The sequence below is a fragment of the Daldinia decipiens genome (genome assembly GCF_022478715.1).
Source record: "Daldinia decipiens strain CBS 113046 unplaced genomic scaffold F4813scaffold_20, whole genome shotgun sequence".
In the NCBI taxonomy this organism is placed as follows: Eukaryota; Fungi; Ascomycota; class Sordariomycetes; order Xylariales; family Hypoxylaceae; genus Daldinia; species Daldinia decipiens.
In genome coordinates this window covers 207,559-227,121 of record NW_026054563.1, presented here as the reverse complement: position 1 = coordinate 227,121, position 19,563 = coordinate 207,559, and the positions used below count along the sequence as shown (strand labels likewise).

At 47.8% G+C, this 19,563-nt stretch overlaps 7 protein-coding genes across 7 annotated transcripts; 4 read left to right on the top strand and 3 right to left on the bottom strand.

Moving 5' to 3' along the window:
• Positions 1 to 78: 78 nt before the first annotated feature.
• On the top strand, positions 79 to 817 carry F4813DRAFT_114083 (DUF1909-domain-containing protein). The gene is made up of 4 exons (XM_049238536.1): positions 79 to 216; positions 343 to 414; positions 488 to 558; positions 657 to 817. Exons 1-4 carry the CDS (start codon positions 208 to 210, stop codon positions 736 to 738), a joined length of 234 nt encoding a protein of 77 aa, XP_049098842.1. The 5' UTR covers positions 79 to 207; the 3' UTR covers positions 739 to 817.
• Positions 392 to 2,441, bottom strand: F4813DRAFT_362149 (Clavaminate synthase-like protein). Its single transcript, XM_049243603.1, has 2 exons — positions 2,047 to 2,441; positions 392 to 1,961 (listed from the first exon to the last, which is right to left on the bottom strand). Exons 1-2 carry the CDS (start codon positions 2,244 to 2,246, stop codon positions 950 to 952), a joined length of 1,212 nt encoding a protein of 403 aa, XP_049098841.1. The 5' UTR covers positions 2,247 to 2,441; the 3' UTR covers positions 392 to 949.
• Positions 2,442 to 3,827: 1,386 nt separating this feature from the next.
• On the top strand, positions 3,828 to 5,798 carry F4813DRAFT_362147 (putative GMC oxidoreductase). The gene is made up of 2 exons (XM_049243602.1): positions 3,828 to 4,121; positions 4,177 to 5,798. The coding sequence occupies exons 1-2, from the start codon at positions 3,915 to 3,917 to the stop codon at positions 5,755 to 5,757; spliced, it is 1,788 nt and encodes a 595-aa protein (XP_049098840.1). The 5' UTR covers positions 3,828 to 3,914; the 3' UTR covers positions 5,758 to 5,798.
• A 904-nt stretch (positions 5,799 to 6,702) lies between these two features.
• Positions 6,703 to 9,588, bottom strand: F4813DRAFT_381226 (WD40 repeat-like protein; the record flags this gene model as incomplete). The annotated part of the gene is made up of 3 exons (XM_049245645.1): positions 6,703 to 8,495; positions 8,552 to 9,348; positions 9,422 to 9,588. The coding sequence occupies 3 exons, from the start codon at positions 9,586 to 9,588 to the stop codon at positions 6,703 to 6,705; spliced, it is 2,757 nt and encodes a 918-aa protein (XP_049098839.1).
• A 617-nt stretch (positions 9,589 to 10,205) lies between these two features.
• Positions 10,206 to 10,613, top strand: F4813DRAFT_381225 (DNA-directed RNA polymerases I/II/III subunit 10; the record flags this gene model as incomplete). Its single annotated transcript, XM_049245644.1, has 4 exons — positions 10,206 to 10,241; positions 10,298 to 10,356; positions 10,410 to 10,496; positions 10,562 to 10,613. The coding sequence occupies 4 exons, from the start codon at positions 10,206 to 10,208 to the stop codon at positions 10,611 to 10,613; spliced, it is 234 nt and encodes a 77-aa protein (XP_049098838.1).
• A 3,623-nt stretch (positions 10,614 to 14,236) lies between these two features.
• F4813DRAFT_113881 (uncharacterized protein) lies at positions 14,237 to 17,083 on the top strand. The gene is made up of 7 exons (XM_049238535.1): positions 14,237 to 14,569; positions 14,628 to 14,838; positions 14,892 to 14,990; positions 15,046 to 15,165; positions 15,212 to 15,368; positions 15,423 to 15,843; positions 15,900 to 17,083. The coding sequence occupies exons 1-7, from the start codon at positions 14,445 to 14,447 to the stop codon at positions 16,957 to 16,959; spliced, it is 2,193 nt and encodes a 730-aa protein (XP_049098837.1). The 5' UTR covers positions 14,237 to 14,444; the 3' UTR covers positions 16,960 to 17,083.
• A 567-nt stretch (positions 17,084 to 17,650) lies between these two features.
• Positions 17,651 to 19,413, bottom strand: F4813DRAFT_362120 (B-cell receptor-associated 31-like protein). The gene is made up of 4 exons (XM_049243601.1): positions 19,039 to 19,413; positions 18,836 to 18,921; positions 18,609 to 18,761; positions 17,651 to 18,539 (listed from the first exon to the last, which is right to left on the bottom strand). Exons 1-4 carry the CDS (start codon positions 19,057 to 19,059, stop codon positions 18,164 to 18,166), a joined length of 636 nt encoding a protein of 211 aa, XP_049098836.1. The 5' UTR covers positions 19,060 to 19,413; the 3' UTR covers positions 17,651 to 18,163.
• Positions 19,414 to 19,563: the final 150 nt, after the last annotated feature.

The window sequence follows — 19,563 nt, the reverse complement described above, 5'->3', positions numbered from 1 at the left end:
TAGCGCCGAGACCCCTGCTCTTCTCTTGCATCGGCTCTACATAGAAAAAGTAAAATCTATTTCCTTCCAAATCCATCCTGAATCCCCGAATTTTCCCATCTTTCGCAACACCTAACCGCCATCCCGACCGCCATACCTCAGTCGATAGTTAAAGAGGGTCTTTGCATTTCCGTCGAGTCTACCTTCCTTTTTCTTTCTATTAACATAATGGGTAACGTAAGTTGTTTTATCCGCCTCCCAACGCTCCTATTCGGAGAAGAGAGGAGGAACAGCCTGAAAAGCCGGCCAACTCCGAAAAATAGAGGACAACAAGATTACCTATGTACTAATTCTCGCAATTAGGGAGCCAAGGCTGCGCAGAAGCGCGAGCGCAATGCGAAGGACAACAAGGTCGCCAAGTCGCAGTTGAAGTCGGTAAGTCTTGATATGACGATCTTATTTCTAACGAAGATCATCTCCACTGACTTACATGGGATCTATTACATAGAATGTCAAGGCTATGGATATCCAGTGCCAGATCTGCAAATCGACCTTCCTGAAGACCACCCGTGCGCCTCAGTACGTTACTCGCTTCTAAATCGCATTGTCAATGCACAATTGTTAATGCACAATTGTATATCCAATTGTATATCTCTACTAACCGTGCTCTCACATAGGCTCACCGAGCACGCTGTCAATAAGCATAACAAGACCATGGCCGATTGCTTCCCCGGCCACGACGCTCCTCCAGCCAAATAGACAAAACGATGGTCCGTATCCGTACGGAACGATCGAACAGATGAACAATGCGCATAGCGATTGGCGCACTTGGTGTTCAGCAGAGAGGTCTTATATGGGCGTGTTGCTATGAAATCACGACGCAACTTTGATTAATGAAATTGCACCGAGTTAACTGAGATTTTCTCACGTCTTGATGATTCGCATTTTGTATATGGTAGTATACACGTTATTAGTGTGCTTCCACCGCCTGCGCCTGGGTGTTGATATCTGCAACCCCTCCGCTCGCAGGTGCGTTGGTGTTGTTTGACGTTCCTTGCGCCTCTTGCTTCTGAGCCGCCTCACTGGCCTGCTGCTCTCGTATGTCTTTCAAGATGTCTGGATACCATCTCTCACCCACATCTGGGTGACTCTTGACTCTGTTTCTTAGTGTTGCCTCGCCCAGCGTCGATGCTACACCGCCCTTCCTAAAGGTAAACTCGACATCGTCAAGCCTACCTCCATTCGCCTCTAGTACTTTCTGTCGCCGCTGCTTGATCCCCTCTGGCACTTGCCCGACGCCGACCTCGTCCAGCTCCTCGAACGTCGTAGAGGCTCGGACCCCCTGGAAGAACGGGATCGAGAATCTCGCACCCTTACCCGCCTCAGGTGAGAGGACTCTATGGGTTGTCGACGCGCAAACTCCTTGCGTCAGGGCCTCTAAGCCTTGTCCGATGGCCACTACCAATGTGCCGTCGATCGGTGGGCAGTCGATCCATCTGCCCTGCATATTCTGGACCTGCAATCCCCTGTGGTTGCTTGCTTGCAGTAGGTAACTTGTCAACATACTATCCTTATGTGGACCAACTCCTTGGCCTTCAACACCGTCACCCAGCCCTAATTCGGATACATCGGGATATTTAACGATCTTCAACTTATGCTGCTGATCCGGATCAAAATACCGGTTAAACGCATCGGAAGGTAGCTCGATGGCCTCTGCGATCAGGGATGTAAATTCTATCGAGATAGCGCCCATGCGTCCTATGTAGTCGGTGTAGACGGCGCGGAAGTTGGGTAATACCTCTTGCGAGGGCCATTGATTAGGCGCGAGTAGATTCTCGTATAGCGGCGCGTCGGGTTTCGGGATAGGGTGCTCTGTAGACAGGTCGATCTGTTCCCTATGGTCTATCTTGCCGGCTGTTATCTCGGCCGAGAGCTGCGAGTAACCCAGGAACGACGGCGCGTTCTTCATCTCGATCTTAAGCCTTCAAACCCGAATTTGCATGAGCTTGTAGAACCACTTATGCCCCTTGCGTGCTCTCGTTATTAATATGATATATTTGGACTTACTTTTCTTCCTTTGGTATATCAAAGAACGCCTTTCCTTCCGATATGACTTGTTGCCAGAGCTCGGTCGGAATACCGACGTTCTTGAGATATAGGAAGCCGACCTCCATTAAGGCATGTCGTAGATCGGCTAGAAACTGCGGCTTTGTCTGCGCATCCCTAGAGAGGGCCAGATCCAAGATCGGAATCGAAGTGAACGACATAGCATTAGTTGAATTGCCGAGTCTAGACACAAGAGCGGTTTAAGAGAAATCTAAAAGTATTAATGTCTAAGTTGAATATACGTAACTAGGTACCTAAGGTATATTATATATCTTATGTTACATATACATTCGTACCTTAGTCCAGAGTTCCATGTTGTGAATCTCATGATGTAGCCCCACCTATTCTATGGCGTCATTCCGCTTATCGGCATTGGCTTGTTTGAATAATAAAGCTAAAGTTGAAACTCTATCTATTATTGGAGATACCTAACCTCCTATAGCAATGTATTATGTAAGCACCAGTTATACTAGAGTTAACTCTATACAAATCATACCTTTAATATTTCCTTATACAACATCATTTTCTTAAGAATGTATCGATATGTACTCTATCATTAGTTAATTATTATTTCCTATAAATCCGATCCTATTATTAAATATCAAGTATAGCATCCTCCATTATATATATCATGCTTTCTTATTTCATTACTATGCTTAAAAGAAGCCAGCTCGCACAATAAGATTATACATCCGGTCCGTGGAGTCATGGGGCCAGAAACGACGCCCTTTGACTTTCGACTACCAGCTCAAACAATAATTACATGTTTGCTCTCCAGTAAAGTTCAATAGCCATACCTAGCAGAATCCCATACCAAGCCACCTTCCACGCCCGGTATTTCGCCAGACAGAAGATGAACTTATAAGTCTAAAGAACATGTATAGGTTTTAACAAATGATCAATGGCCGTGTTGGAACGGCCTAGCGAATCATTCATAACTCATAACTCCGCCATACCTAAGAACTACTCTACCGCATACTTATACAATATCCTTATGAAATATCGCTAGGCCCTGGGGTTCGATTCCCTAGATGGCCACTTCAACACACCTTTTTTTTCTTTCTTTTTCCCACGCCCACTCCAATCAATACTCAAGCGTTTAATATATTTTTGAAACTATTCCATATTGGATGCCAAGAGGTTCCAAGGAGCCAAAACAAAATTCAGAAATGCCTTTCTTTAATAAAAATAACTGAGGGCTTCCTATCCTTACGATGCCTGCGTGTAGATGACATAAATCTAAATACTAGATATTAGTACGTATTCGACGACGACTTCGCCAGACCATAATTTAGGGACAAGATTGACATAGCAGATAAAAACGCTATCACTAATCATACCATGTCAGAAATATCATTATCATTGTCAAAGTTGCCAACAGAACCAATAAATTCAACAAGCGGGCTCTCGAAGATACTAAAGCAGCGAATACCCAAATAGGAAAACCACATAAATATCAGATAATACAGTGATCTCTAGAACCTCGATCGAGAAATATCTACCAAGGGTAGAAGGGCGGCTCTTGGATTCTCTTCCAATAAGAAGTCCCAAATTAAAAATCAATAGCCAGTATGCCCCTCAATGGGTCTAACCCCTGGGCAATACATATATATGTATATCAGTATTTCCAGATCGTACCATATGGGCCGATGTGTACGAATTCGGTAACCGTGAGAAATATCCGAAAATGAAGGTACCCAGTGTAATCAAGAATCAATAAATCTTATCACCGAATCGCCATTGCTAGATGTGAACTTATAAATTGTCGTATTCGACTCTCCAACTCGCGGGCGCGTTCAGTAGGGCTCTCCATATTTTTATTTTCTACAATGTCGGCAGTCTTCGACGTGGTAATCGTCGGCGGAGGAACAGCCGGACTCGCGCTCGCTACCAGGCTCTCCGAGGACCCCGGCTTGCAGATATTAGTCCTCGAGGCCGGTGAGGACTTGACCGAGGATCCTAGAGTTACCACCCCCTTTTTGGGGAGCTCGCTCACCCGCAGCTCCGCCGACTGGCAATTTAAAACAGTCCCTCAGGTAGGTTTTATGAATTAATCACACGATAAAAATACCGGCTCATTAGTTACTACAGATAGGACTGGGCAACCGAGAGACGATTGTCCCTCGTGGACGATTGCTAGGGGGTTGCAGTGCACTTAATAACTTTATCTTCGCTGCGCCTTCTAAATACACCATTAACGCATGGGCTGACCTGGGCAATCCCGGCTGGGACTGGTCGTCCTTCTCTGAATCTTTAAGGAAAGCATATACCTTGACGAAGACATCCAAGGAGATAGAGGGCAATGGTCCCCTGGAAGTTAGTTTTCCCGAAGATACCGAGTGGCTAAGGGTGTGGAAAGCTACACTGGCCAATCTCGGATATCCTACGTCTTTAGATTCGCTTTCTGGGGAATTCTATGGCGCCTATCTGTCTGCCATTAGCATCGATCCTGTCACCAAGCAGAGAAGCTACTCTGGCAATGCATACCTCCAGCGAGCGCGGTCGCGGCTTAACCTGTCTGTTTATACTGAGACACACGTCGAGAAGGTCCTTTTTGATGGATCGAAACCTGCCAAGGCGACCGGTGTTCAGTATAGTCAAGGCGGATTAACCAAGATAGCAACTGCTCGGAAAGAGGTCATACTCAGCGCTGGTGCAATCAACACCCCGAAGATACTCGAATTATCCGGTATTGGAGAAGCAGAGCTCTTAAAACCACTCGGGATCAACGTGGTAGTCGATAACAAACATGTTGGTGAAAACCTCCAAAACCATCCCACAGTTGGCATGTGCTTCGAAGTTATAGACCAGAAGGGCTTCGAGACGATGGATGGTATCTTACGGGGCGAAGCATCTGCTTTCGCTGCCGCCCAAGCGGATTACGAGAACCAGGTTGGATTCGGTACAAGAGGCAACCTCGAAGTCGCAGCTCAGCTGCCTGTGCCCGGAATCGAAACCCCTGAGGGGAAACAGGAGATCGAGAAGCTACTAAGCAACAGGGGGCTCCGAAACGACTCGGAAAAGACAACGGAAGCTTTCGCAAAGGCACACGAAGACTTCGTCAGCTCGGTACTCACCTCGCCTACCAAGCCTTCGGCTACATACCTCACAATCCCCGGCTTCGCCACCTACGCCGCCGACGGCACAATAGCCGGCCCGCCCCCCGGCAACGAGAAATACTACTCCGCGACGATAACCCTCGCGCACCCCCTGTCCCGGGGCTCAGTGCACATAACATCCGCGTCGCCATCGCCCTCCTCCCCCCCAGCCATCGACCCCAAGTCGCTCTCGCACGCCCTCGACGTCGAGATCCTCTCGCGCCACGTGCGCTTCCTGCACGCAATCACAACCACCTCGCCGCTCGCCAGCCATCTCGCGGCGCGCGGAAAGCGCAACCCGGGCGCCCCGTCCCCTTTAGATCTCGAGGCCGCGAGACGCTACGTGCGCGAGTGCGCGACGGGCTCGCACGACTTCTCCGGGTCGTGCTCGATGATGGCGCGGGAGCTCGGCGGCGTCGTGGACGCGCGCCTGCGCGTGTACGGGTGCGCGAACCTGCGCGTCTGCGACGCGAGTGTTTTCCCCATCGGCGTCGGCCCTGGCTCCGGAGCCAGCGTCTACGCGCTCGCGGAGCATGCGGCCGGGATAATTAAATCGGACTTGGGATCGGCGTGAGCCTGGAGATATACATACATACATACATACATACATACATATCGGGAGGACGGACGGTGGGGAAAAGCTGCTAGTTGCTAATTGCTTTGGGGGGCTGCTTTGGAGTTTCTCGACGGCGTCTTGGGTAACAAAGTCGTGGGTGGTATTGGGATTCGACTTATTTCGATTTACTGCTGGTCTAATACAATACACGTTGCTCCTTTAAACTACTTTGGCGTGGTCGTAGACAGTTATGGGCCATGGCTATAGTAAGGAAAGTGGCTAACCTAGTTAATTATAACCAGCGACGGTTTAGCACTTACATGCCTTTTACGGAATGTATTTGCCATTCCACCCAATCAGGTCAGTAGATCTTTAGTTAGGACCTAGATAGCGAGAAAGGAGTGGAACACGTCTCGATATGCTAGGTATAGGATTTCAAGGACTAATACAGCAACAAGGAGTATCACCATGTATTGCGATTAAAGTACGAGGCAACTTTGATTTTTATGTGATTTTTAATATCTTCTGTGACCTGACATATATGACAGGAGTGAAAATAAATCTTCACTAATAAATGCATACTCCAGATGCGCTTTAGTGCATTTAATTTCGACTCGATCAACGCTCAAGCCCAAGGAATCTGTCTTAGCGAGTAGCTAAAGACTTCCTGATATGAGACATCTAAGGCTATCTTGACATGAAACTCGAAAACGGTAAAGCCTCCAAGCATCTCATAGGTGGTGTCCTTAACCCCTCAAGCTTCAAGTTTGGCTTCTTAACCAACCCGCCCCCCTTTAAATAATCGGAGGCGGTGTTTAACAAGCTGCTAGAATAGTGGTATCTATAACTCTCTCCTTAGATATTGAGCCCTGCCCACAAAGTACTAGTGGAAGGGCCAATAGTATCGATACTATAAGCCGCGCGTGTCTCTAAATTGGTATCTTGGTTTTCAACGGACAGCACTCATGATGCTGAAACAGGCGAGTTCGACGAGAATAGCTTCGTAACTTGGTAAAAAATGTCCTCGATCGGTGGCATCGCGAACGCCGGCGCAGTGTCGAATAGTTCTGAGAGCTTTTGTGGTGGGATAACAGCTGAATAAGCCTCGTCACCGTTCCCGTCGGCCATGGCATCTGGCATGTCAACATCCATTTCGTCCCCGCTCGCTGGCTCATCGTCCTGTCCAGAAAGTAATGCCAAAGAAGGCCTGTCTTCACGAGGCTCCTCGGTGTTCACTTGGTCAAGGTTGAGATCAGCTAATGGCTGGGCAAAGGCAAGGGATTTAGTATCCATGCCCTCGTTGACTGACCATAACTGGGCGGCAGAGTCCAGAACAAGGTACCCACTAGACCCAACTGAGGCAACGATTGACGTGATAGGGTATGGGAACCTGCGAATTATCTCCGGCTCGCTTCGGTCTGGTGAGAACACTGCTAGCTCGGAAGTGAGGAAAGGCGAGCCTGGCTTGCCTCGTGAAACAGCCACCGCAAATGTCGAGGTCTCCTGGTCAACTGCCATATGCGTCAAGATAGCTGCGCTTGGACCAGATGAATCTTCGTCTGTCCTCAGTTGAACACCGTACAGTAGCTCGTCGGAGACCAAATCATACACTATGAGACGATCTGAAAGGACGATCAAGCATGAAGACAGTACTTTGACATCGCGGATTTCCCCGGTTATTAATCCGTCAATCGAATCCCGAATCTTGCCGGATTCTGTATCGATGACGTGGATTGCCGAGCCATGGACGGTTCCAATAGCACAGACTATGGTAGACCCATCTTCGGAGAAAGAAACCGCACCCGAGCCTCGTATGGAACTGCTGGTAGCTGTTGCGTCTGGATCGATCGGTTCCTCGTTTTCCTGAAGATATATAGTTCGGGAACATCCCCAGCTGTGTAGCTGGCGTCCTAGTTTGCCCTTGACTAGCACTCCGTCGCGTTGCCTGATTGTTGGTTCCCACAACCTAACAACTCCGTCTTCACCGATAGTAGCAAAACGATACATATGCGGATCTGCGGCCAGACCGTAAATAGGCTCGCTTCGGCCTGTGTAATGAGGTGCGTTGATACGAGACACGAGCTCCAGACTCTGGTCTTCCGAAGAGGCGGTCCAGAACTTGAGGTAGACCTCACGCCTTTCGGCAGGGGATCCTTCTAGGGAGTTGATATCCCGCGACGGCGGCTGCCACTCATCAGTAGTGGCAAGCCACTTCCCATCTGCTGAATATGCCATGCCGGTGACTCGAGGCTCCGTTATAGCATATCCTTTAGCTGTCGTATTCACATCTGTCGGGTTTGTTCTTGTTAGGGCTTGCTTTGAGATACCTTGCAAGGTAGTGAGATCTACTGTTTGTATTAGAGGAGTAGAAGGGCCGCTCCCAGAGTGGCTTAATCGTTGCCCATTCCCTACACAAAAATGAATCCGCGAGGAGTCCACTGGACTGACTGCTGCAGGCGTCTTTAATAATCGGTCGGGGGTATATTGGCCTATTCTTCTGACTAGGTCATCCTTGGAAAGCGGCTGTGGGGAAATGAGTGTCTGTATTCCAGATATGTATGTTGTTGGCTTCATTTCTGCGGTCGATAAAACTATGACTGAATTATCATCTAAATGGAGAACGTATGCAGAGCCACGCTTCGAAACGACAATATTCTCGATTGTTGCAGAGAGATGGGGTAGGAAATCCATCTTCTGCGTGTCTAGCTGCCATAATACCAGCGTCGATTCGGATCCTCCAGAAATGATGTAGTGGCCTACAAACTGAGTTAGAGATCCATTATCAATATTTGAGAATGAGAAAGCTTCATACCATCTCGCGACCATTTGATAGTGTGGACAGCTCTGCGATGCCAATGGTACTTGCGGGGTTGAAGGGAGCCTCTGTGCCCCTTGGAGCTATGTAACCGTCGGATTTGAGGTAAGATATCGTTGTAGAAGAACACAGCTCCACGAGCACAGCCTACGACAATTTCTACAACAGGTTCATTACCAGCTTCCACTTGCGTCTTTCGATTAAGATGTACACGGTCCGTTGCTCGTACATCTAAGCATACAATCTCGTCGCTACAGTCAAGGGTGAAGAACTCGTATTCGAGCTCGCCGACGCGCTTGATCGATGAGGTCTTTAGTGTACCAAGAAGAATGTTACGATCTGCTGATGCTATTAAAGCATATCCGTTTCGAACAGAACGTAGATTTGAAATAGGCATGGTCTGGGTTAAGAGCGGGATGGAATCCTTGAACTTGGATCGGCGCACATCACAGGCGACGATCCGCCATTTCTTCTTATGCTCGATAGAAACTAACGGAACATCCCTAAGTTCTGCGCCAAACTTGATATGTTCGACAGACATGTCAGATAGAAAGCTGCATTGTAGCTTGAATAAGGTCTCGGAACCTTGGCCGTTCGTCCAATCAATCAACCAGACATGGCCATCAGACGAAGCAACCCATATAAGATTTGGCGAGCTTGGAGATATGCAAATAGACATGATCTGTCCCGGTACATTCTCTACATCGAGCTCTTCCAGTTGAATCTTGCGTATTAGAAGAGAATCCGCTGTCGAGTATACCTGAATAGAGGTGTTGTATGCAAGTATTAAATGCCTGGCATCCATGTTAGCTCCTAGCCTCGCAATCCTACCCGTAGCTCCCCAGGTAGATTCTATTCAGCACTCACTTCTCATCTTCCGTCAATATAGGGTCCACATCCATAATCCGGCCGCCCATTGGCTTTGAAACCTTCCAAGTTGGCGAATGGTCTCCATGTCTCTCTTGTTCCGTCCGGTGCCGCCTCTTTTCTAATTTGACAACAAAGCCTTCAGACTCTAATATTGTGCTAGTCATATTGTTGGTTCCTTTGGGGGGTACTGCTGAGCCTTTTCCTTGACCCGTTATGGCGTTCTGTGAGTCTCGCTTCGGTCGTTTTCTTTTGCCGTGCTCGTCGACATCCCTTTTGCGCTTGTTTACACTAAGATCCTAAGAAATAAAAGCTGTAGGTTAGCAATATTATATAAGCTTCTTCCTGGCGCAACTTTCGCTTACTTCATTGATTGCTATGGGGGCCATCTTGAAACCAAATGCTGTAACTCATTAGAAGGCAGCTTTTAAGCGTCGCCAAAATTGACGAACCAAAAGCAACAAAAAGTTCACAAGATTTTTTTGCGGGACAACGCGATAGGGCGACCCGATAAGAAAGTTTTGGTACGAAGTACTTCGTAAAACTAGTGATTTAAGTGGTATGATCTACATAAAATAGATTGCTTGGCATTCATTTATCGATAACAAATTTCCATTCAACTTCTCTTTCGCAACCTCGAGGTTTCTTTTACAATCATTGGCCACACCACGCTCTTTTTCGCGACGGTCAACTACACATCGCGCTTTGAGCTACAACCTCGACAGAACCACCCCAACATCGATATTCATGATATTCTATGAGACGTGCACTTTTGTTTGACAAAATGATTATTCCTATTCGATGCTTTTCCTGCGGGAAGGTAGGTATTTGTTATTATCCGGCTAGACTTGCTTTGTGTTGACCAAAGGACAACAGGTGACGGGAGACCTTTGGGAGCGATATCTCAAGCTCATCGATGAAAGCGTCCAGGATGGGTTCGTTGCGCTCACTCCTTATGTTCACACTTTGTACTAATCAGTTCTCAAAGCGATGCCATGGACTCGCTAGGTTTGAAGCGATACTGCTGTCGCCGAATGGTCATGACCCATGTTGACCTCATCGAAAAGCTACTAAAGTAAGACCAAGCATATTTAGAATCAACCGAGATCTTTGATATCAATTTTCTAACATGTACGTAAGGTATACCCCTGACGGACGAAACGACAAGAAGATCCAATTACAACACAGTTGAGTTTCGGTCGTCTTGGTATGGATGAAGTTTGGTAGTTTTGATGATGGAGATAATTGGTACAAAAAGGAGATAATTGGTACAAAAACTGCATTCTATGGCGTTGGCTGGCAGTTCCAGGATGGCGTATCGAGACTGCTTAAGTGGCGTCACGACAGTTTAGACAGACTGCAATGTGAATTTATTTGCTTTGGGTATTGGAGATGTCCGTGCTGATAAATCCGCCTTGAGGCTGAAGCGAGCCAGACCGCCTCGCAATTATATGCGAAAGGCCTATCCGTATGGCCTCGAGTTAGCCTATGCTAAATAGCCGCGAAGGAGAACGCCATGCATGTTAGCCGCGACTATATTCCTAATCTGCTTCTAAACTAATTTTTCAACTCTAGCTGACATCCTACGATGTTTATCTTTGTTTGTTTCAAGGCTTCGGGCCACAAATTATCGATCACAAACCGAATCCGATCTTCTGCATCTTTCCACCGGATAAAGGATTTCATCGGTGCCTTGCTTTAGTTCTGGGCTGTATTGTTCTCGCCTGTCGTGTCACGACTGATCATTTTAGGGAATAGTGCCACGTTGACTTTCGCAAGTGGCGCCGCCAAAACAGCCGCAAGCGCGACATATTGAACATGTACTGGACTCATATCTTCTAACCGGCGTGAAATTTTTCTTGGTGACCGCATGCTTACGTATCGATTCCTTGCTAAAAAGCAAACATGCCCTTTTAACACTAATTGATGCACTTTTGTTCCAACATTTTACGTGGCGAAGGATTACTTCTACGGGTATTATACTTGTATATGTTCCTCCCTAGAATATGTATCTTGTTGGCTACCTGCATGTAAGTTATATATGATAATAATTGATAATAGTATCCGGCTGGTCTCATGTGAAAACAAACTCCCTTGAATCTATCTCCTTAACCTAGGTAATTCCTCCGAAAATTATCAAGTAAGGTCTACCTTAATTGTAATAAGAAAAAAAAAAAAAAAAAAAAAGTTTTGGACTGTAATGGCAGGGAGCTCCCAGCTTTCCATGCAGCAAACGATATGCAGGTTGGTATCACGGCGCCTATGCACGCACGACTAACACAACGTTCTGGAAGAAGCCCCCAATGGATAAGCGAGTGTGGATCTTATATGCTACGGTACGTATTATAACTACATGAATAACTACATGAAATAGATGCAAGGGACATACAAGCGTACCTCCTAAAAAGTCTAGGTAGTGATTTAACATTGACTATTGCTACGAATTAGACCCATTAATTAGTATTAGGCATGTTGATTATCTAAATACCTCCTATACGTGTCACCTAGGTTAGGTAGGTACGAAACTAACAGCATATGCCCAGCTAAATGCCTTACGTGATTGACATTGGCGAACTTTGAGACCAGCCAATAGAATTATAGACAGATACCCCAAGCGGCACTAACTAAAATAAGCTACCTACCTAGGTAGGTAGGTTAGGGAACTACCTACATGTAGGGAAAGGCCGAGCAGCAGTTCGAGGTACGGTATACCTACATAGCGGACAATGGTCCGGGGCTTCCAATTCAACACCTTTCAACTGTCGTGCAACCTACAACTTACAACTTACAACTTACAACTTACAACTTACAACTTACAACTTTTCTCATGGCTGTTAACACGAACGGAACTAGGAAAAAGTAGATTCGTCAGCTTCAACCCGATAAGAACAGCTAGCCAACGAATTGGCCCCATCATTGCATTCTATAGTATCGCATTCTATAGTAGTATTAATGGCCGCTCACCTGAGAAGCAAAATATGGTCAACGGCCGTATAGAAATTCTGGCCCCCAACAGCTCTGCTTGTAAGACAAGACAAGGCAGCAAGCAATCAGGGAAGCTAGCACCTTTACACCTTTGCTCATTTGTCGTCGGTTCCGGCGGTCACATCAAAACGAGTCTAAAGATCCTAGCCAGCATCGCTGTCCATATCAGTCATGTTTCTGTCCTCATTGACGCAGTGATGCTGGTGGATTCGGGATGCCGAGCCTAACACGGCTTTGATGGCCATTCGAGAAGCACCATGGCCTGTACGAATTTGTACATAGTATGCAGTGTCGAGGCCCGCAATGCGTGATCGGCCCAGCCTAACACCTAACAGCAAGGTGCACACACCCTCTCGACGCTCATACACCAATAATTCTCCTCGGCCCACATGGGTAGACCCAGTTCGAGCTAATAAAAGACGCGGTACCAGATCTTCGGGAACACTATCATACCGGGTTTTGTCCAAGGATTGGTTCTTACGATGCATGAAATACTCGCAACTTTTCGCACCGGCCTTTTTTTTCACGCAGTTAGTGCCTTAGTACATAACACATAATGGCATGTATGTATGTATTATGCTACAGCATATTGGGCAGCCTTAGGGTTATATCAAGATATCTTTTACATCTAACTAGGCGATAGACGAACTCACCGCCTCTCGTACTAGGTCCAGCTCCAGCTCCAGCTCCAGCGATCTTAGGTGTATCGACTAGTTTTATCCGTTTTCACCCATAGGCAAATATATGTTACGGTGTATTTATATCGCCTTAAGCCATACCAAACCACGCCGGTTACGCAACATATTAGCAGCGGATTCAACTGTCGTGATACAAAGCCAAGGGAAGCGAGGGGGAAAAGCAATATGGAGCCTGTTACGCTCGGTCTACGCTACCATGTCGCTTATTTATTGGCTACATCATCGTGAACTACAACGGTCAGTCTGGGGCTTGTCGGTGTTCTTTTGCGCCTTGTGCACTTTTACCCCGGCATGCTGGGATGAAGTGGGTTAATACCTAGCTCATTCTCCGAGTCTTGGACTGGGGTGCTAGAGATCGCGGTGTCTTCCTGTGACTCGTTGATTTGAAGCGATCCATCCGTGGCTTAAGCGCCGAAACCCCTGTCTCGGCCCCCCCCTGCAGCCCACCATCCGACTCCCTCCCTTGCTATCTCCCTACTGGTTCAAAAGCTGCACTCGAGGTGCAAAAGAGTTTAAGACGCGCATCTGCAGGCTGGGAACTGGACAGCGCAAAGGTGGCCGCCAAACCAGAGTAAGCCGTCGAACTCTGCCCGAAGCATCATCAAAAGACAAGTGAAGAGCCTCCGTACCACCAAAAGTTACCTACTTAGGCAGTAAACCAGCGAAATCAGGATTTCCCCCTCATCGGTATCTTTCCCCAACATCGTCTCGGTCCTCATATCTAATTCAGCCTCGAAGGAGCCCTACGGTATGCGGATGCGCTCCACGTCCTTTAGGTCGCAGTGGAGCTCCCTCGACAAATCTCATGCTGATGTCTTTCATAGCCCCTCCTCTCTCAGACCAGCAATTGAATCGACCTAGTCCACCACGTTCAATCTGTCCAGTTACGTCGAACTCTGTCGTCTCGAAAACCCATACATACATCTGATATTCCACCCCTGTCCCGCACTTCTACGGATCATCCTTTGTAGAAGCGACCAAGCTGTTGGTCCTTAGTCTGAGTGTCGCATAAGCCGATCGTCCTAATACCTGATAGCGTTAAGGCCTACGATTGATCCAAATTCTGTCGCTTTTTCGTGGACAGTTCATATCCCCTGGTTAATCGGGCTCTACGTCAACTTGTGTTCTCCGGGTCTCTGGCCATTTCAGGACCCAGATCAGACCCATTACGCGACCGCCATACGTGGTATACATATCCGTCGCCGCGTGGATCATAAGCGCGCCACGGCTTTCTCAGCCGCAATACATTTAAGAGAGAGCTGCTATCAAGTGCAATTTTTCTCTTTGACGCCTCCGGACATACACCGCGGCCTGCGCATCCCAGCATTGCCAAGCCAGCCATGGCCCTCGAAGCTCCGTTGAGAACATCAACCGGGAGTATAATATCTACTTTCTCACCACATATGGAGATGTCTATATCTTCGTCAGAGTCGTCTGCGGCTCATCATTCGCAGTTTCGTCCAATGTCTGTCGTTAACTTATTCTATACATCGCCGTCGGGGATTTGCGCTCACATGAATCAGGTCTACTAGCTCTGTAGAGTCCGGTTCCCTCCGACCGTCATCTGCTCTCGCCCGGCCATCCTCCGCCAATCATTATCTTATGAGCCCGAGCGATATTGTCGGCCCTTCACCAGTTACCTCTGTCGGGACTGAGGTGACAGAAATAGACGACGAAGAGTCTGACGAGGTTCGATCCCAATCTTCCACAGCGGATCCTGATCAGCAGCCTCAGGTTGGTGGCTTGAAGATGGGAAAGTACCTGAATTAATGCTAACTTTAAGCTAGCTGCTTATGCTTAGGACGAACATTCCTGGTCAAGTACGGCAGACGACAAACGAAGAGGCGATATCAGTTATACACGCCCCGGAAAGCTTTCGGAGTTGGGTGAGTTGAGAATCTGGGATCTATCTTGCTTGTATTATATTAAGTGGCATTGTAGAAAACTGCCGACAACTCGCCAAAGTACTCAGAATCGACAGAAATGATATCACCTAGGTCTCCTATCTCTTCGAAAACCGAGGATTCTGCATTCATACCTGCTAGTAGACAAGCTCCAAAGGTAAATATCCCCTGAAGATAGTCAAGGTAAAAACTAACTCGTATAGTCTAAAACTCCTGGCCTGCCAACACCACCCCCTCTATCGACAGATGTCAAGCCTGTCAGATATAGTATTGATAGTGCAACGCCTAGGGCTCAAGATCTCCAGGAAATAATGAACGAGCCATCAAGAGTCAGGTCCAGCAGTGCTAGTAGCCTCGAATGTTAGCACAGTCGTTCTTCTGATTATTCCGGTGTTGTAGCTAACGGCTCGCTAGTAATACCAGAATCTAAGGAGCCAGAGACAGATGCTGAACCTGATCTAGAAGGCTACGATGACGAGGAGTACGTCACACGCGTCCAAGAGCAGGGCAGCGAGGATGTAGAGATCAAGTCTTTACGATCGGCCCTACAAGAGTGTTGGACTTTATGCAATACCTTGGCAAGTCTCAGCACTCATCATCGGGAAAGAGTATTCAGTTCGTCAGGAACCCCTGATGGTCATGAAAGAGCCTGGAAATGCTGCTGGAAACTATGCCAGCGGTTGTACAACAGCCGAGACGAAGTTGATGAGTCTTCTAACGTCCGTCAAAACTTAGACCTGTGCCGGGATTTCTGTCAGGCTCTCTTCGATATACGGCAACGCGGGGACGAAGTATCAGATTCCGTTTTACGTGTGAGCTTCGAGCTCAATAACCAGTTGGTTTGCCAATTTTACGATTATTTTTAGAGTGGCTATGCTAACAATGATCTAGCCTATATAGCGCGCAGGACAACCGAACTCTTCCGGAGGCTTTCCGAGAGCGAACTTTAGACTTCTACATCACACTATGCCATCGACTCATGAAGCAGCGCGGTGAGTTGGGTGAGGAGACAGATTCGCTCCTTTCCGCCTGCTGGTCTCTTGCAGAGATGCTGTTTAGCTTACGACAAAGCAAGAGGGATAGAAGGACGCCGGACGGCGAGCTTCTTGGTTCTGCAGTCCAAGCATGTTGGGAGCTCTGCGACATATTCAGGGAAGGATGGACGCAGATTCGACCCGATAGGGGGACACCGCGTCCTAGTCAGGCAAACTTTTTCTCATACAACCGGGAACGGGAAATAGCCGAGATGGCAGACGGACGAGATAGTAGGGCTTCGAACCGTTCGAAGACAGGTAGCCTCAAGAACCACTCGTCTCAAGGAGGAAAAGTAATGCGGAAACCACCACCTGTACCCGAGACGCCCGTGACCGAGTTCGAAGACACGCCGGTCTCTCCCGATACCGAATCGCCGCAGGTACCGAACATTTTGGTACTAGGAACGGAAAGCAATAGGGGCGGAAGGTGGTCTAGCAGTGCCTCAAACTTCTCGAGCTACTCACAGAGCAGCCAAAGGACGTCCAGCACAGCTACAACAGCGACGATGAACGAGGATCCTAACATCACACGCATAAAGGTACTTATCCTGAAGGCGGCATTAAATGTTGGGTTTTCACGAGAGAGCAGCGGACCGGACGGACATCATCACAATAGTGCAGCATCGCTGCAAGCCTTCGTGAAATCATTGCCGAGTGGATCCTTCGGCTCGTTGCCAAGCCACACGGCGCTTTTACAGAGTTATAAGAACCTAGTAGTAGGCGACTCTCCATTTCGACAAGCTACAGCGTTACCACCGCGTGGGAAGCGTGTCTCGGCGGCTGACGTAGCCAAGAGCGTGGAGTGGATGACGCACCGCTCGGGTCAATACGGGTTTCTGCGGGACTTATTCAAGCTCGTCTTCGGTTTCCAGGCCGAGGAGGCCGAAGGGCGTAGGGCCATGAATATCACGGTCTAAGGAGGCAACATGAGATGAACCAATCGCAGGGAGCAAACTATCTCCTCCCCCGTCTTTCGTTTCTACTATATAATTTGAACGGCCAAGATATGTTTCACATCCTGCATCACGAATCTTAACGCGGATAGGGGTCGGAAGGTTTGGAGAGGTTTTATTCGTTTTACTTATTAATGTCTTGTTGTTTTTCGCTTTTTCGCCCTCGCTTTTTAAGATACCCCCTTTTACTCCTCACGGATGACGAAGCCAGATGACTACGCGGCGCGGCGCTTGGAGGCTTTATACTGGAGAAAGAGACCGAGACTTGAGGCTGGGAGATAAAAAGAGAAAAGAAAGAAACAGGTTGCTTGATGAAATCAGCTGCCTGCGTACCTGGCCTGTCTGGTCTCGTTTATATTATAGGTGCCATTGATGTCAGCGTCATTTACGAAGCGGTCGGAAAATTATATGCTATGCTATGTTATGCCATATTGCTAATTTAGCAAGACGAAGAATTGAGATATTATGAATTTAATGGTTTTATCCCAATGGTATAACGTGGGCTTTTTAGTTGTGAAAATTATTACTGGACAGCCGGATGCTAGGTTGGTATGTTATGTTAGTTGTTATCAAACCAACCACTGTCTACTTGGAACAGGACAGTTTAACTATTACTGGTCTATGAGGACGAAGCAGTTAAATGCTACTTATCACTATACGGTTATTAACGTATTATACAGAGCAATACAGAGAACAATAGTAAGCACACCCCTACGCCATACCAAATCACATGACACTCCTCTTATCACGCATAAAATGATTTTAGAAACCGAGGCGGTAGAAACCCAGATTTTCCTATTCATCGGAGCAGCGTCCTCTAATATAACATACAGCTACCGAGTAGAATAACCAGGCCATCCACGCGCAGTCAAACCATGTTTCTCATATAGTAAAACAATCTGGCCAGCCCGGTCCGGTCCGGGTCCAACCGAGGATGCAAATATTTCCCTTGGTCCGTGATTTCTCCTAATACGCCAATGAGCCTCGGAAGCGGAACAGAGATGTTCGCTTCGGACGTTGGTAAAGAAATTCGGAACTCGTATGCCATCTACCCCACACCCACATATCCACACATCCACACACCTCTCAATTCACCTCAGATAGTGTTTTGCGGCCGTTGTTCAGCTGTAGCACTAGACCCGCGGCATCATAGCAACACACCGAAAGCCTATTTGTCCTTGCGGGTGCCAGCAGGGGGTAGGGTCTCGCCATACTTCTCGCAGAGGTCGTGGTACTCCCTGGACAAGCCGTCGGCCTGCTTCTTGAGGGTCTCGATATCGCGGTCGCGCTTCTCGATTTCGGTGCGGAGGCGGGCAATTTCGCCAGGCTTGCCTGCCTCGGCTAGCTTCTCGCTTTCCTTAGTCTTGCGGTCCGTGCCCTCGTACTGCTTGACCTTCTCCTCGAGCCGGAGAACCTCTAGAATCATCGTGTATGTCCGGTTCAGGATCAGCGATAAGAACAGGGTGAACCCGCACAGGTACATGTTCCGCTGGCTGTAGAACTTGCGGGCTTGGACTTCGAGACGCTCGTGGCCCATCACCGCTCTGTTGGAGAAGTGATTATTAGTATAAGGCTACGGGCGGGCGGGAGAGTTGGTGGGGGGGAACGCTTACGCAGCGCCCTTTGCTGTGTCAGTGGCAGCGGCAAGCTCGAGTTGCACGCGGTAGACGCGGTTAACGCTGTCTAGGAAGAGGATAAGGATAAAGACGAAGGTAATTTTCAGCCAATACTGTAATTTAGCAACGACGGGATTTTCGGAAAGGAAGCTGTAGTTCGTAATACACAGTCAGCAAACGCCACAAATTGGTTAGACGGGAGGGGGTATTCATTGTGGACGTACGTAAACATCTTCCGCCGGAAGGTGAATGGCATCGGGACGACGAGTAGCATGAAGAGGGACATCTCCGCTACGAGGAGCACGAAGACCTGGTTGTCCAAAATTAGCAAGTCGAATACATTCATTATGGGCCACAACAGCTAGTAGCATTCGATAGACTCTTGTTCGAGAATGTTTCAAAGGAAGATTGAGGATGCGGAACATACAAGCGAGTAATAGAGCGTCATCTTGGGTGAGCTACTCGTGGAAGCGTCGGGAAGGAAATTATTGTGTGTGTGTGTGTGTGTGTGTGTGTTGATACTTGGTGCAGCAATGCCCAAATGTGTGTGCGTTGTCAAGAGAGAATTGACGTAGTTGTCGATATATGCAGATGGCGGTAATTGTCGACGTATCAAAGACGAAGATTGGGTAGAGATTCCTGTCTTGAATTGCAACGAAGCTTTTGGGTTAATAAGTGAATTTTAAGGGAAAAGAGGAAAAAAAAGTCGAAAGGTGGCCTGGTCCTCACGAGAAGTCGTTACCGAGTGATAGCTCCTGCTGCTGAGCTGGTTTAGGTGGTGAGTGGTGGGGCTGAAAGTGGCAGGTACCCTACTATTAAAGCTTGGAAGTCAACTACGTCAGTTCGTACAGGGAATTAAATGACGTTGCAGTTACACGGCGAATCTACATAGTATATGTACCTACCTAGCGCTGCTTTTACCTAAGCCCCCTTCTTTTTTTTTTCTTTTTTT

What these genes read in the sequence shown, in the direction of transcription:
- F4813DRAFT_113881 (XM_049238535.1), top strand. Translation starts at nt 14,445, where the DNA reads ATGGCCCTCGAAGCTCCGTTGAGAACATCAACCGGGAGTATAATATCT. An exon ending in ATCCTGATCAGCAGCCTCAG is followed by an intron (nt 14,839 to 14,891) that starts GTTGGTGGCTTG and finishes ACTTTAAGCTAG; the next exon opens with CTGCTTATGCTTAGGACGAA. An exon ending in CAGTGCTAGTAGCCTCGAAT is followed by an intron (nt 15,369 to 15,422) that starts GTTAGCACAGTC and finishes ACGGCTCGCTAG; the next exon opens with TAATACCAGAATCTAAGGAG.
- F4813DRAFT_114083 (XM_049238536.1), top strand. An exon ending in CCAAGTCGCAGTTGAAGTCG is followed by an intron (nt 415 to 487) that starts GTAAGTCTTGAT and finishes TCTATTACATAG; the next exon opens with AATGTCAAGGCTATGGATAT. An exon ending in AAGACCACCCGTGCGCCTCA is followed by an intron (nt 559 to 656) that starts GTACGTTACTCG and finishes GCTCTCACATAG; the next exon opens with GCTCACCGAGCACGCTGTCA.
- F4813DRAFT_362120 (XM_049243601.1), bottom strand. Translation starts at nt 19,059, where the DNA reads ATGACGCTCTATTACTCGCTT. An exon ending in TGACGCTCTATTACTCGCTT is followed by an intron (nt 18,922 to 19,038) that starts GTATGTTCCGCA and finishes TTGGACAACCAG; the next exon opens with GTCTTCGTGCTCCTCGTAGC. An exon ending in GACACAGCAAAGGGCGCTGC is followed by an intron (nt 18,540 to 18,608) that starts GTAAGCGTTCCC and finishes CTTCTCCAACAG; the next exon opens with AGCGGTGATGGGCCACGAGC.
- F4813DRAFT_362147 (XM_049243602.1), top strand. Translation starts at nt 3,915, where the DNA reads ATGTCGGCAGTCTTCGACGTGGTAATCGTCGGCGGAGGAACAGCCGGA. An exon ending in AATTTAAAACAGTCCCTCAG is followed by an intron (nt 4,122 to 4,176) that starts GTAGGTTTTATG and finishes TAGTTACTACAG; the next exon opens with ATAGGACTGGGCAACCGAGA.
- F4813DRAFT_362149 (XM_049243603.1), bottom strand. Translation starts at nt 2,246, where the DNA reads ATGTCGTTCACTTCGATTCCGATCTTGGATCTGGCCCTCTCTAGGGAT. An exon ending in GATATACCAAAGGAAGAAAA is followed by an intron (nt 1,962 to 2,046) that starts GTAAGTCCAAAT and finishes TCGGGTTTGAAG; the next exon opens with GCTTAAGATCGAGATGAAGA.